This window comes from Lepidochelys olivacea, assembly GCF_965140295.1.
Source record: "Lepidochelys olivacea isolate rLepOli2 genome assembly, chromosome: 1".
NCBI lineage: Eukaryota > Metazoa > Chordata > Testudines > Cheloniidae > Lepidochelys > Lepidochelys olivacea.
This window is the reverse complement of record NC_140411.1, coordinates 286,224,777-286,241,411: the sequence shown is the minus strand read 5'-3', so window position 1 is coordinate 286,241,411 and position 16,635 is coordinate 286,224,777. Positions and strand designations below refer to the sequence as shown.

At 37.8% G+C, this 16,635-nt stretch overlaps 1 protein-coding gene across 1 annotated transcript in view; it reads left to right on the top strand.

The window, feature by feature from the left end:
- The window catches only part of TRHDE (thyrotropin releasing hormone degrading enzyme), a gene marked incomplete at its 5' end in the record, with an annotated part of 329,097 nt that overhangs the window by 151,567 nt on the left and 160,895 nt on the right, over positions 1–16,635 (top strand). Inside the window, 2 exons of the mRNA XM_084636899.1 lie at positions 6,590–6,744; positions 13,037–13,150. Of these exons, the coding sequence (XP_084493025.1) occupies positions 6,590–6,744; positions 13,037–13,150 (269 nt within the window). The remainder of the gene's footprint in view (positions 1–6,589; positions 6,745–13,036; positions 13,151–16,635) is intronic.

Genomic DNA, 16,635 nt, shown 5'->3' with positions numbered 1-16,635 from the left:
ACACCAGAGGCTTGAAGTAAATTTGCATCCCAGAGAAAGATAGCATTGCATCTTGGATAAATATAGATTTTGTTTTCTCTTACTCTTGTTTCACCCTTCCCAGACTGGTAGGCCCACCAGTCAGTGTTTGTCTGTCTCAGGACACCAGCTGTCTTTTATCCCTTCAAAGGTCCTTTGTATGAAAGTTCCCACCTGAAGCTTTCCTGAGGTTTTGAGCAGGCCTCCTGAACCTAGTCAAACTGGTTTATGTGTTTCTCCAGATGGGATAGAGGTCATCGTCAGAAGTGGATTTCTGGTATTGTCCATCAGAGCTCCAGGCAGTTGGACTCTGTCTACAGCCCTTGTTTTGAGTTCCTACAGGATTTAACCCTTAGCTACTTTCCAGTCAGCAATACAATAACCACCAAACCCACAGAGAGAGATATATAACAATAATAAAAATGTATACAAGTATCTCTGACAACTTTCTCATTGGATAAGGAATGTCTCGATGCAGGGAAAGGAGAAGCCAATGGGTTAGTGGAAGAATGCAGGAGACTGACAGAAGAATGGGAGAAAAGGCCCAGATGCAGGGCATTCCTGTTGAGGGGCAGGAATCTTGCTTTCCAGTTAAGCACACCTAGAGTCTGATCCTGCTCCCACTGACTTCAGTTGTGCAGGAACGAGGACCTCATGCTTTCTCAGTTGTGGGTGTCAAGGGATCTGGCATAAATAAATGAGAAAAATGAAAAAGCACCATTATTTGTCCAGATTAAATTGAAATCAGAGGAGTGTGAGTGTAAGTATCATAGGTAAGGATAAGAATGCAACTTTTAGGGTAGAGGATCTTTAAGACCAGCTTAAATGGTTCAATGTTAAATTGACAGTTTCTATTTTGTATCATGACTATAATCACTAATAAGATCAGGTAATTATATACTAATGTTGAACTCACATAATTATGAAGACAATTAAATATTTGGAAATAAGATTCTGTGATGTTACATGCAATTTTTATTGTTAGAATGCTTTCCATCAGACTCTCAGAGAGCTGAATGTCAATCAAACACATCCAAATGCTTTCCTTGCGATTGAATAATTGTATTTTTACCATTCGACAGCGCAGTACATTATAGTGTCAAGATCTTGCACCTTTTCTCCTTTATTTCATTTCTGGTGACTTTATTTTGACTGTATAGTTTTTATTCTAAGTCATGAATTTAGTCTTTGTGAAGGTTAAGAGGTGGAAGCCCTCTATTATGTCAGTAGAGCATAGGATTCTCTGCACTGCTGTATCAGGAAATCTCAAGTAGCAGTTTTATGTTGTATGAGGATATTATTCTTTGTCAGTAATAACAAGCACTTCTATTTTACAGCGATTTCCACATAATCAAACATTCACAAGTGCTTTACAAATAATTTAATTAAATAGGTAGTAGAATAACAGGATGCACCATACACAGTAGCTATTCTATATCCAGCAGCTCACATTTTCTGGTTAGTACAGAACAGTCTAAGCAGTACAACGTGTGAAAGGTATTTCTATCAAAACATGGGCATCATCGCCTTTTTTTGCTATTGTGTTAAGTCAAGATAGAACTGTGTCTCACCCTGTTCCTTAAAAAAATACAGAAGGAATCTTAATGGATGGCAGCTTCAGCAACACAATATACCGTCCCTAATTTCCTATTGGTGTAATAAGAAGTAAAACCAGATTCTTTTGTTGGGACTTGAACCTGAAACACTGTGGCTCCTGAACCAAAAGTTTAATTTACTGAATTCCCAGTTATGGATATGGATTTCTTATGTCACAAGATCAAGCATATACTGGAAGTTTTATTCAAAGACAATGTCAATCTGAGTAGCAATAACAAAATCTACAGAATCAAGATCTCCCATTGCAAAATATCACTTATCCATTGGCACTCAGATTTTTTGACAGAATAGTCTAGTTATATAACAGAAATATTCAGGGCCTGATTCAGAGCTCATCAAAAGCAATGGGACTTCAGTGTGCATTGGATCCAATCCCTCTCAGTTAGGAAAAATGTGAATATTTCCAAGCACTGAGGTGTACCCTATGATATGTTAAGTGTTTTAATACCATAGAATCATAGAATCATAGAATATCAGGGTTGGAAGGGACCCCAGAAGGTCATCTAGTCCAACCCCCTGCTCAAAGCAGGACCAATTCCCAGTTAAATCATCCCAGCCAGGGCTTTGTCAAGCCTGACCGTAAAAACCTCTAAAGAAGGAGATTCTACCACCTCCCTAGGTAACGCATTCCAGTGTTTCACCACCCTCTTAGTGAAAAAGTTTTTCCTAATATCCAATCTAAACCTCCCCCACTGCAACTGGAGACCATTACTCCTCGTTCTGTCATCTGCTACCATTGAGAACAGTCTAGAGCCATCCTCTTTGGAACCCCCTTTCAGGTAGTTGAAAGCAGCTATCAAATCCCCCCTCATTCTTCTCTTCTGCAGGCTAAACAATCCCAGCTCCCTCAGCCTCTCCTCATAACTCATGTGTTCCAGTCCCCTAATCATTTTTGTTGCCCTTCGCTGGACTCTCTCCAATTTATCCACATCCTTCTTGTAGTGTGGGGCCCAAAACTGGACACAGTACTCCAGATGAGGCCTCACCAATGTCAAATAGAGGGGAACGATCACGTCCCTCGATCTGCTCGCTATGCCCCTACTTATACATCCCAAAATGCCATTGGCCTTCTTGGCAACAAGGGCACACTGCTGACTCATATCCAGCTTCTCGTCCACTGTCACCCCTAGGTCCTTTTCCGCAGAACTGCTGCCTAGCCATTCGGTCCCTAGTCTGTAACTGTGCATTGGGTTCTTCCGTCCTAAGTGCAGGACCCTGCACTTATCCTTATTGAACCTCATCAGATTTCTTTTGGCCCAATCCTCCAATTTGTCTAGGTCCTTCTGTATCCTATCCCTCCCCTCCAGCGTATCTACCACTCCTCCCAGTTTAGTATCATCCGCAAATTTGCTGAGAGTGCAATCCACACCATCCTCCAGATCATTTATGAAGATATTGAACAAAACTGGCCCCAGGACCGACCCTTGGGGCACTCCACTTGATACCGGCTGCCAACTAGATATGGAGCCATTGATCACTACCCGTTGAGCCCGACAATCTAGCCAGCTTTCTACTCACCTTGTAGTGCATTCATCCAGCCCATACTTCCTTAACTTGCTGACAAGAATACTGTGGGAGACCGTGTCAAAAGCTTTGCTAAAGTCAAGAAACAATACATCCACTGCTTTCCCTTCATCCACAGAACCAGTAATCTCATCATAAAAGGCGATTAGATTAGTCAGGCATGACCTTCCCTTGGTGAATCCATGCTGGCTGTTCCTGATCACTTTCCTCTCATGCAAGTGCTTCAGGATTGATTCTTTGAGGACCTGCTCCATGATTTTTCCAGGGACTGAAGTGAGGCTGACTGGCCTGTAGTTCCCAGGATCCTCCTTCTTCCCTTTTTTAAAGATTGGCACTACATTAGCCTTTTTCCAGTCATCCGGGACTTCCCCTGTTCGCCACGAGTTTTCAAAGATAATGGCCAATGGCTCTGCAATCACAGCCGCCAATTCCTTCAGCACTCTCGGATGCAACTCGTCCGGCCCCATGGACTTGTGGGCTTTGAAAGACTCCTGAAATTACCCATATTAGGGTGGGGGGGAGGACACAGAGGCAACCAAGAGCATTAACATAGCAATATTTTCTGGAAACCAGCATGGCCCCCAAGCACTCTACTGTTCTGTTATCACTTTATCAGTCCCATAAAGCACTCACGCACATGCTTAACTTTTAATGTGCGAGTAGTTTGAGGCTTCATAAATGCTTTGCTGTCCTGTCATCAACAATCTACCTGCTGCTAGCAAAGCAGTTAGTTCTCCAATAGACTGGGGGGTCTGGAAGTCAATGTTAGTTTTGCTGTGGACTTCAGTGAGGCCTGGATCTCACCACTCTCACTGAGATCTCACCCATGAACTTTTGGTTTCTCTGTTTTGGCTCAATTGTTTGTACCTGTATTTCACATGTCAATTATAACTAACTGCAGTGATTCCAAACAATCTGTATACTTCAAAATGTTTAAAAGAATGTTATTTTGAAGTTACTATAGTAGCGAGGTCTAGGACTATTGAGTCACACTTTTTTGTTTGTTTAATTGTGTCATTACAATAGCTACTTCTCCGTACCGGTGAAGTTTCTGTGTGACCTGGTGCCTGGGATAGACACTGAGAATGCCACACTCGGGGCAGACTGGGCAGACCATCCCCAAAACTGGTGGTTTACTCTATAATTAAAGTCACCAAACCCGTAACAAAAGAGCTTCTGCAGGGACACACTGGTTAACCAGAAGCCAAACACAGTCCTCTTTAGGCATTCCAGTCCTTGACTCCCATCCAGATGACCCAATCTAATACAGTAAAATGACCTAATATAGAACCCATTTCACCAGGTTCTTACTGATCCCAAAGGATCAGTATGTATTTCAGATTTTACCCAAATATCACACTGTCAGCCAATCCTTAGTAAACTAAGTAAAGATTTATTAATAAAAGAAAAGAGAGTTATAAATGATTAATAGGTCATATACATATAAATGGTTGTGAAGTCCTTGTATCAGGTTTGGTGCTGTGATGGAATAGACTGCTGGTTTGCAAAAGTCTCTCTGCTAACTTCCAAAAAATTGGAAGGTCCTCAGTTCATAGTTCAAGATGCTCCTTTTAGCTGTAAATCCATAGTCCAGAGAATTAGAGCAAGAAAGAGGCAAAATAGAGATGTCTCAGGTGTCTTCTATATCCTCTATCATGTGCCTGGAAATATACTGTCCCAAAGAAATCCCACAGCCCAGTTGCCTGGGAAGTTACTGGCCCAACAAGGTTTGCTGAATTGCAGGGAGTGGCCACTGGCTCCCTGCTGTTTGAGACATCTTCAGGAAGAGGTATCTGGATAGGATGAGTTGCTTCAATGTCCCATTATGAGAATGGAGTGTCCTTGATGTGCCATCAACACAGCTGTCTAGCCCTAATGTAAATTCTATCTGGGGTGTATCAGCCAGGAACAAACATGTTTTAGATACAAGTACATCACCAATATTCATAACTTCAAATACGAAGATGACATATGCATATAAACAAGATAATCATACTTAGCAAATTGTAATTTTTCCATTGATACCTTACATGACATACTTTGTGCAAGATTTGTTGCAATTATAGAACAGTGGTAATATCAATGCTATAAATGGTCATCTTTAATCATACAGCATCACATCCTGACTCTGCAATTGGGATACTTCTAGTTATTTTGAATATTGAAGTAGCTACTGGAGTCTTCTCCTGCTCCTGCTGTGGTCAGTGACTATTTTGACTTCAATGGAGGCAAGCCTGGGCTTTACTTGACGATCACCTGTGGAGCTACTTGAGACTGGCATATGTGAAAGTTCTAAATTCATACAGTGTTTCTTCGATTTCTGCAGTGAGACTCCCACTGGTGGCCCATTTTCTTGGACTATTGTACCACATATTCCTGTATCCTTCCTAAACCTGAAATAAGCAACCTTGGGAAATGTATATCTTAGAATTGATAGAATTGTTGTTAGCCATATGGTACTTTTATTCATCTGGGTAGAGAAGCCAAATAAGTCATCCTCCAGTAAACCCAGGTTTACTCCCATCCATAAGGCAAGTTACATACTTTTCACCTTTTTACAGTAAAATTTCTGTCTAGTTTGAGTGGACCTTGCATTCTCCTCTGCCCACTTGTTGAGCCCAGATACTATTGGGAGAAGTCCCCTGCCCTCTTTCTGCTGTGTGCTTAAAGGCTGGCCCCATTCTCATCTTTATGTTTTGTCAGCCTTTGTGTCATTATGGAATTGCTCCAGTGGTTTCAGGAGTCCTAGAAAGAGAAAAAGGGAAAGATACATTTGAGAATTGTCAGAATTCTTTCTTCCCCCAGAGCATGTCTGCCAGTAATACTACACACAGAATAGGGCTTCAGTGTACAGTACCTACTATTTTAAGAATTTAATTTGAATGGTCACCTGTCATCTTGAAGGTAGTCATTGTGAAGTATTACTTCAGAACTTCCGTGGATGTTATCCATTGCCTTTACTGACAAGCATCTTTGATATACAAGATGTCCCCGACTAAGTCAGTGTCAACAAGGAATAAAATTCATGTTGTGTTTGGTGGCGGTCTGTGTTATTGTTTTGTGTAATGGACCTGGGGCATGAATGGCATTAAATAAATTAATATAAATAAATAAGCAATAGAGTGGATATTTTAAAAGGTAAATAATATATACAAAATCTACTCCCATTAAAAATCCAGTATTTGACTGTGTTACAAGATGGAAATCATAAGATATGAGAGAACAAATAATGAAGTAAGAACCAAAGAAACTATTCTTATTAAAATGATTTTTATAGATAACATTGTAAGGGGAGAACTCAAATGAACAGCTTACTTTTTACATAGATATTATTAAGAAAAACTTAATGGTTTATAGCTTTTACTTACAATAACTTTAGAGCATAATAGCTTCCACAAGCATGTTAAAACACATTTTGTTCTGTTTCTAGATCTATTAGCTGTGCCTAAGCATCCATATGCTGCTATGGAGAACTGGGGACTAAGTGTTTTTGTGGAGCAAAGAATACTGCTGGATCCAAGCATTTCTTCTATATCCTACTTACTGGATGTCACCATGGTTATTGTACATGAACTATGCCACCAGGTATGAAACATGCAATCAGTTATGAGAACTTGGTACAAGCCTGAGAGATCAAATGTATTCTGTTTCAAACTGATATTCTTACACAAATAATTGCACATATTTGTTATAGCTGTATTGAAAATAACTTGGAGAGCTCTAAGATATGTCACAAAAATGCAGAAATCCAGAAAAATCAGATACAATGCAAAAGAGCAAATGAGTGGGAATGAATAAATTTTCTAATGTTGAGTTTAGGTTGTGAATGCTGCCACCCACTAGCCTTTCTGCATTCTGTGTTCAATCAATATTGTCTCAAACTTGTCCCTTTCCTCTGATTATTATGATGGTGCTATGTGTATATATATGGTAAGTACATTGATAGCCATATAAAATGATTTATTACAGCACTGTAGCAGATTTAGGTTGAGTTGATGTTCATGTCAAAATTTGCTTTGGCTGAAATCAATTTGATCGTCACCTTCTCCCAACACACACATACTTAAGAAGCTGTATTTTTTTTATTCTGCCACTGACCCTCTTTCACAAATTATGGATATTTTGTCTCTGTGTGTATTGAAACTCTCATATAAATTAGGAAACTTTGCAATAGACCCATATTACAATTTATTTCACATTTCTGTTTTCCATCTTCTTATCTCAAACTAAGCACATTACGAGTGTTCAGTAATATTGAGTTGCATGCAAATGTTATTAAAGAACTGTGCTACAGGGACAGGAAACCCTTTCTTGCACTGGTAACAGGCATAATAATAGCCTCTGGGTTAAAATGAATAAAATCCTACTGTGTAATCAGCGTGGCTTACATCTGTGACTTTACACAGGATCTTTTAAAAAGCAATGTACATTCTTAGTACTTTTTCAAAATAAAAAATAACATTTAAATACTAACTTTGTATTGCGTATTCTGATAGGTAAACCTGGAAATTATAATGTTTAGTTCATATTTGTGTTTCACATTGAAAGTGTAGGTAAAAATTGAGTCCTCAACTAAAACATATGTTTCTTGGAGTTTGTTGCTGATTTAATCTCAGTATGATCCTTTACTTTGTTACAAATTCTTTATTAGATAGTACAATAAAGCAGTATACAATAGAGTGTAAAAATCATAGAACCTTAGAAATTAGGAATAGAAAACACATATTGGGTCATCTAGTCTATCCCATCTGTTAGTATAGGATTCTTCCCTATGGTACGTTTTCTAATGCTTTTTCTATTATTGTTTTAAATGTTTGAAATTATAGAGTTTCCATCACTGCCCTTGGATACTAGTCTACAATTCAATAAATCTCAGTGTTGTAAGTTATTTCCGTATAGTTAGCTTGAATTTTCCTTTTTCTTACATTCTTCTAATTACTTCGAGTTTTCCCTTGTGCCACTTTAGATCGTTTGCTCTCTTTCCAAGCTGATCCATACTTAAAATGTTTGTGGTAAATTATCACATCAACAATTTGCTAAGTTTATTGGTCTGATCCTCATTTAAACTAATGCCGGGGGTGGGGTGGGGTGGGGTGGTGAAAAATGCATTTGTTTACTTTAAGGCCAGCTTACATTGCCAGAGTGCAGTGAAGATGGCCTTAGTGTAAATGAGAACAAGCCTCTATATGTATTTAGCTCTTTTACTCTTTCCTTGTAAGTCTTTCCCTCCAGCTGACATCATTGTTTGTTGTTTTATTATAATGGTGCCTAAAGGCACAATTGTACAAACACACAATAAGAGAGAGTTCCTGCCCCAAAGTTTTTACAGTATAAATAGACAAAACAGAAAAAAGGAAATATTATTTCTGTTCTAAGAACAGGAGTACTTGTGGCACCTTAGAGACTAACAAATTTATTAGAGCATGAGCTTTCATGGGCTACAGCCCACTTCATCAAATGGAACATATAGTAAGAAGAGATATATATACTCAGTTACTCATCTAGCCTCTTACAGTTTGTACGGCAACTTCCACCTTCCATATATATATATATATACACGAATGGAACATGTAGTAAGAAGATATATATATATCTAGTTCAATAGCTAGGGGATTCTTTTTATAATACAAAACAGAACCGGATTGAGTTCCCACCCCGTAATCTGGGAAAACACTAACACCACCCTGGAGTGACTTTAAGAGGTGATACTTCCCCAGTCACAAGCATTGATTCAGTGTATAATCAAAGGAAACATTTATTAAAAAGGGAAAAGGAATCCAGCATTAATTTGGGAATACACCACTACCAGATTCAAAAGCATGTAAATTTAAGCAAACACTCACTCCACATTATATTGGTCAGTGTCCCCTGCCTAAGTTTCCCACCTCGCAGTGTGAAAGTCTTTCACATGCCACTCCTCTCTTTTCCTCCACTGCACCCCACTCACAGTTGGTTGAGAGTTCAGAGGTGCATTCACATGAGTCCACCTTTCATCCCTGAAAAGGGGGAACATTGAGCTGCCGCTGTTATCTCTGCCACAAGTGGCTGATTGCTGCCACCTCTGCAGCTATCTCTGCCAGAACACATCTCTGCTGCTGTTATCACTGCTGCTGCTTGTCTCTCCATGCTGCCTCTGCCGTGCCCTGTCGAGCTCTTAGTGATTTCACTGGGTAGCAGGGAACTTCTGTGCTGCTGCCTCTTCATTTTTTTTTTCACTGCAGCACTGTCCCCATACCAGAACTGCCCATCAGTGATTTGAGCTTTAGTGATCACTGAATAGAAACAAGGACTCTGAATTGAATCTGATCAGCTCACCTTTAAACTGGAGAGGGGCGGGTCACATGGTGTCCAGGACTCTTTAGGCAGCATCCACACCATTAGGTGGGAACGCTCATACCCATCCCCTCTCATCTTCAGTGAGATTTGGCATCTTTACCCCCTCCTTAGCAAGTGAGGTTCAGTTTAGAGTGAGCCCCTCAGTCAAGGCATGCGAAGTATAGTTCTGCTGCCCTTAGTTATACAATAAGGATAACGTTTCATAACTCCTACATTCAATGCTAAAGTGAATTGTAACTCAAAACCAGCCAAAACTGACCACTTTGGCAAAGCATGTCTGTCTGCTGAACACCTAGGCAGAGTAGGTGTGTCTATGCAATACGATCTGCTCCTAAAGTCTTTTCCCCCAGTGCATCACTAGATGTCAGGGGCGAGCTGCTTATATTAGTATATTCTTAGGCCCCACAGAGCATTCTGCACGGCTCAAGATGGCACAGAGCCAACGGAGAAGCTGCAAAATACCCTTTGGGATGCATGAAGGTGTTCTTCAACTGAGTGCTCTTAATAATTCATTGCACTTCACAGTTTTAATTTTGAGTAAGTTCTCACCCCCTTTTTGCAGATAGGATACCTGAGAGGAAGCACAAGCTTACCTCTGGCAGATGTAGTAGAAGCCACATCTCTGACGTGGCAGATATAAGTCTCATCCACTTACTCACTTTGCCTTACAGAGTGGATGTGCCAGATCTGTGTGCTTGGCTGTGCCGTTTATAGCTACTAGACCACACTCAGCCCCAGAAGTAGGAATCCTGGTCCCCAGCATTCAAAATATTTTTCTACCTCTTAGGTAAGCCACTGGGAAAGTATGCTCTATATCATCCTCTAATGGCTGTAGAGTGACCAGATGTCTCGATTTTATAGGGACAGTCCCGATTTTGGAGTTTTTTTCTCATATAGGTACCTATTACCCTCCACCTCCTGTCCCAATTTTTCACACTTGCTATCTGGTCATCCTAAATGACTGGGTTGCAGAGAGGATAACAGCCCATTGCTGTTACCAGATTTGTGCTTCAGAGCTAAAGATTCTGGGTAAAATCCTGCTGATAACCTACACTGAAAGGTGGCAGGGGTAAACAGGATGGAAGTTACCCTTTTCAGTTTTCTGTTTTCAAAAAGCTAAGCTATTGCATTTTTAAAAATCTCATAAATGAATGTGAAGGTTACAAAACTATGCACTCAAAAATTAGGAAATGCTAGAATTAAAATTGTCCGAGTAACCTTAGTTGAGTCCTCTTGTGTGTGATACACATCTTTAATTATGTGTCCTCACATTGTGCTGTCCTAAAGACCCTGGTGTCATTTAGTTTTGGGGATGGATAGTGAATTGAGGCAGAGGGTTTTAGAAAAAAAAATATTTCCATGTGTTCAAGGCACTGGTCTGTGATCCAGGAGAATTCACTCTATTTCTGTGCTCTGCCATTGGCTTCTGTGTGTTGCTTGGCAAAACTGTCATAATACATATGCATTAAGGAAGCTGATTAAGATTCCATGGGTAACTTCAGTTCTGGCATTTCCTAAGTTTTAATTTCTTGACATTTCAAACTTCCTGTTCTTTTAACATATTTTTGTATATAATTAAATAAATACTTAAAAACAAGCGGAAAAATACATAATGTTTCCACACAAAAGCATCTTCTCCAGATCCAAACAAATTCATCGTCTGAGAAAGAATCACACTGTTCACAGGTCATGAACAGGAAATTAATCAACAGTAGAGATATTGATACCAACTTACATTAGTTGCCCACCATCACATACAATTATAATATTATTAAAGAAGTTCAAACAGGATAGGGGATCCATAATATTTAAAAAATTGAGTACCTGTAATCATGTTATTGCAATTATTACTTGATAAACAGGAAAAATCTTACTCCCAGGAGTAAGAATGAGTAAGAAATGAGATGCTATGGAAAAATAATAATATTTTGAATATATTAGAATATATGTTTCTGCTTTTCTAGAAAGGAATCATAGGTAATTCCTTAAGTAAGACAAATATATTTTTATCTAATCTAATCAACAACATCCCAGTGTTTCTAAAATTTTATTAATCCTTTCTAAATTATAAGAACATATGTTAACAAATGTTATTTCAGTATTATCAACTTTAATACTAGGGTTTTTTAAACAAAATCTCCCTGACTATTTCTAATACTTGTTTTGTATTTTCTGAATAATCTTATCATAATCAATGAATATAAACCTATCACATATTATTTCATCCTTTTTCATCATAAGTTATTTGTGGTCAAAATATATTCCCTTAACTCTCCACAGTTTGGGGTATATTATGTGTGCATATGGATTTCCAGTGTGTTTTTTTATCTATCTTTTTAACTGTATATTCTTTGGGACATGGACTGCCTTTTTAGTCTTTTAGAGAGCTAAGCGTATTGTCTGTATTTACTTAAATAATACCAAGAGTTATTGATCAGTGGGTTTCCATGATCTGTTCTCTTAATTTCACTCTCAATTGGCATAAAAAGTATCATCAAGATCACTTTTGTCAACCCCATCTGCAGTTCTCTTCCTAGATCTTCATTACATTTATCTTCACTCATTCAGGTGCTAGCTGTTGGCTGCTGAAACCCAATACTGCCAATCTGATAACGTTAATCTCTCTTTGCTATGCACTTTGCACTGCCTCCCTTGTTCACTGGACCCACAATCTCCAGTCACAGCACTTATACCTGCCTCTATACTACCACCATTCCTTTTGCATGAATAGTGATGCACAGATGTACGGCAGCTCATTCATTCCCCACCGAGAGTTTCCAAACAAACACATAGTTATGGAAACAAATAGACCACTGCCCAACTCTTTTTTTTTTCATACACTCGCCATTCTGATTGCAGCATCAGTAGCTGATTCTGTAATCTCACATCAGTCATTCTTTCTCTAGAATATCCATTTGCTGTTCTGTCTCTGTTTATTTTAATAGTTTGTGACCACATGCAAGTTCAAAATTATCTCTTATGATGTTAGCTTCACCTCGTTTTCTAATTGCATAGAAAACTACCAGTAATGTTTACAGATACAGACTTTAGTTATTCATTCAGAAAAAAATACTTCAGAGACATTGAGATATATTTTCAAAGTAGTGCACAATGATTTACTCATTCAACTCCCATTAACATCAGTAGGTATCACACAGTCAAATACTCATGCACCATTGTAAAAATGAGCTCCCAATGTTATTCCAGTGAACAAACTTGATCTGAATAGACCATCCTTACAGAAAGCTAAAAAATGCTAAAACTTGGGAGATCTGGGTTCTGTTCCTAATTTCCCAGAGATGTCTTGTACAACCTACTACAAGACACTTAATGTTCCTCATCTGATACTTAGCTAATTCACAGGTAAAGCTTAGTTCATTGGTATTTTGTAAAACATTTAGAGATCCTTGGATGGAAGGTGTGATATAAGTATAACATATTGTCATTATTATGAATAATAAACCTAGTAGTGCTGGTTTTGTGTACAAATCACACATATATAAACAACATTTTATGTTGTATGATTGAACTTTCCTTGTAGTGGTTTGGTGACCTTGTGACTCCAGTATGGTGGGAAGATGTATGGCTAAAAGAAGGTTTTGCTCACTATTTTGAATTTGTTGGGACAGACTACCTCTACCCTGGCTGGAATATGGTAAGTTCATGTTATTTGATTAGTTTGGAAACTCCACTGAAAGGTTGTTTTCCTGTTACACTCCTGCTTATGTTACAGTCAGGGTCTGCTGAAGAATACCAAATGGTGCGAGCAAGTATCAGATGTCCAATAAAGCAAAATCAGTGGGTGTGAAATCATTTGACAGCATTCCAAGAGTGTAATCTGCCATTTATTACAAAAAGAATAAGGTCTTGTGTATCATAACCAAATGTTAAAATAACTGTCACTTTTCTATTCAAAGATGTTACACACTAGGGTAGTAGTGATTGAACACCAACCATTTCTGAAAACTGTATATTAATGAAAGATCTCTGTAGTGTTTTCTGAGGTTCTCAGAACATTGCATTTTTAGTTATAACAATATAAATAGAGAAGGAAGATTCAGGTAAGCCATACAGTGAAACTGAATATATTACTGCAATATTATGCTTTTTAAAAAATTGTCTACAAAAAGAACAGGAGTACTCGTGGCACCTTAGAGACTAACACATTTATTAGAGCATAAGCTTTAAGATATATATATATGTATATGTATATATATATACACACGCACAATATGTTCCATTCTATGCATTCTATGCATGATGAAGTGGTCTGTAGCCCACAAAAGTTTATGCTCTAATAAATGTGTTAGTCTCTAAGGTGCCACAAGTACTCCTGTTCTTTTTGTGCATACAGACTAACACGGCTGCTACTCTGAAACCTCTAAATTATCTGTTATGGTATTGTTGTTTTGGGCATCTAACATTCTATATTAATCTATATACTGAGGATTAAAGTGTGGGGCATAGTTTGTCACATGCAGTCATATAGCTGTGGTTATAGGATCAACTTCTGTCTTCTGAAACATTTGCAGCTCTCCACTGGTGAAAGAGCCAGGAAGTACAAGTTGGGTCATCCCCTTTGAGTCCCTCTTCTTGCAGATCAAGTGCCTAGATCATTCCCACTTATATCTTATTTTATTCTTGAATATCAGAAGGTGTAATACCTTGACCACTTAAATGGTAAGGAAAGATAAAAGTTAGTGAGAGTTACAAGCATAAAAGAGACGATACCTTCTTTGTGAGCATGTATAGGGTGTCTGTATATTTTGTAATCTCCCAAGAATAAATTATTTTATTCTTTGCAAACTTGTCTCTCTTTTGAGCTGATAGTATTAGATATCATGTGACATTTTTTTATATATATACAGCTTGTAGGATAAAGATTTTAAAACTGAGATTTAGTAATTTGAATGTTTTCATTAAACTCATGCACATTAATTTCTGAAATTGTTTTGCCACTTCTTGAATTTAGTTTTGTAGTTTTAGTCCACTCATTTTTTTGTGAAGTAAATCCAAGATGTAATAATTAAGAATTAAATAAACTACTAACTCTTAAATAATTGTACATGGGAACTCTTTGGGTTTATGGACATTTCTGTTTGAAGTCTGATTTCTTTATTCTGTGCCATGTTTAATTTGTTTTGGTGTAACATTTCTGATTTATAATTGAATTATGAAAAAAAGCAAAATAAATCTATATCTGAACTGACATCTGCCTCACATAGGTAAGCTTATTGGGTTCACCTAGCTTTGGGTGTAATAAAACTCATTCTCTTCAACTTTTTGAAGAACACATCTTGAATTACAATATAATCATTCTAATTATAAATGCAATGGAATCTGGCAGCTCTTGGTGATTTTAGCAGAGGGAAATGTCATAGACTACAATGTTCATACGCTGGTTTTTATCTTTGAATCATCATAGTCATTTGTGCTCCACATAATCACTTTAACAAATCCAGAATAACTTTGCTTTAGAAGTCATCTTGAATGGAGGATGTTTTTTGAGAATTCCTGTGGAGTGAATGTAATGTTCACTGTTATGCAAATGACATACAGGAGAACCAAAAGGCATGTGGGTTGAACAAAGTATGACAGTTAAATCTTGGAAATCAGAAACATGCAGTGCATGAATTCGAATTAATAACAGCAAAATGGCTGTGCCTGGAAAATATCTATCTGTCAAGTTATTTTAAATGAAAAAGGAGAGTTGACATAAACTTTTCATGAGGCTTCTGCTATCATTAGCCTTAGATACCAAAATAACCATACTGACATCTAAATAGTTAGAAAACTGGTGGCAAGATAGAACACATGAGAAGTTAAACAGTATAGCATCATACTGTTGTGTTTTTTACAGACTACAATGGGAATTAATAATCTGATGTTTCATTCTTTTTATAAAGGTGGTAGGACTAACAAGCAAAAGTTGGCTACAGCTATCAGATTTTGGCATTCTGGTTATTTTTTTTTTTTATCAGTGCAGAGTACATGTGCTACTAAGATTATTCTGACCTAAAAACCTAAGCAACAAATAAAAGCAATTAGCAAAAGAAAAACTACCCAAACAATTCCATTTATTCAAAAGTGAAGAAGTACACATTACAGGCTACATGAAATCAGTTGCAACACCAAGAACCTTTAGCTCTATTTCTCATAATGATGTTACTTAAATAGCCAGAGCAACAACATAGGAGGCTGCATACTGCTGCATCAGCAGTAATTCAGACCTGTGAAATACGCATACAAGGTCCCATTGAATATGATCACACAAGGCTTTGAGAGTGATTTGCATCAGGAAAGTATCAGGAAAGCCAAAAATAATATAATAAAATCTCTTCCCAAAGAATGGGGAAAGGTAGAAAATTGACCTGCTTTTGCAACCTTAAAATTTTATTCTTGTAATCCTCCTGTGAGGATTCAAACCTTGGGGATTGAAGTATCAAATACTACTGCCTTCCAGTTTGTTACAGAATATGCTGTCATATCTCTTTTTCGGCTGGTCTAGGCACCAATAAAAGACTAAGGCTGGTACATTTTGTTAAGATAGCCTTAGCAATGGTATGCATGAACACTGTCTACTGCTTAGCCCTCAGTGAACATGGGAAAATGAAGAATTTTTATAGGAAATAACTTACACTTTTTAAATTTACAATGAATAGCCACTTTCTAATACAACTTGTCACCCCAGGGGTTAAAAACAGGGAACCAAATCAATCTTCTAGTGCTGCCATATTTCCTGTCAAATCTTATAAAGCTTTTCAAGCAGAAGCCTCTCTCCTACTTCTGTATATGTTTGCAAAGATACCTCAAAATGGAATGATGCCTGAGACATATTTCATCACCCTTCTATTAAAAATTTAAAAAGGGCTAAATCAGAGCTTAAATCTTATATGTCTATTGTAATACTAAATCATTGCTATGGTTCTTGCATTCAGACGTAATCTCATCATCCCATGTATCAAACATACTGATCAGATAGGCTTCAAGGCAGGAAGGTAAGTCTTAGCTTTAGGAGAAAAAATACATTGTTATATATAATCAGTCGTTCCCAGACCCACAGCATAAAGGCTCCACCTATAAAAAAGCATGGAGGCAAGAAATCTCTCAATCAAGTTCTATATACAAGGTCTGAGTCCA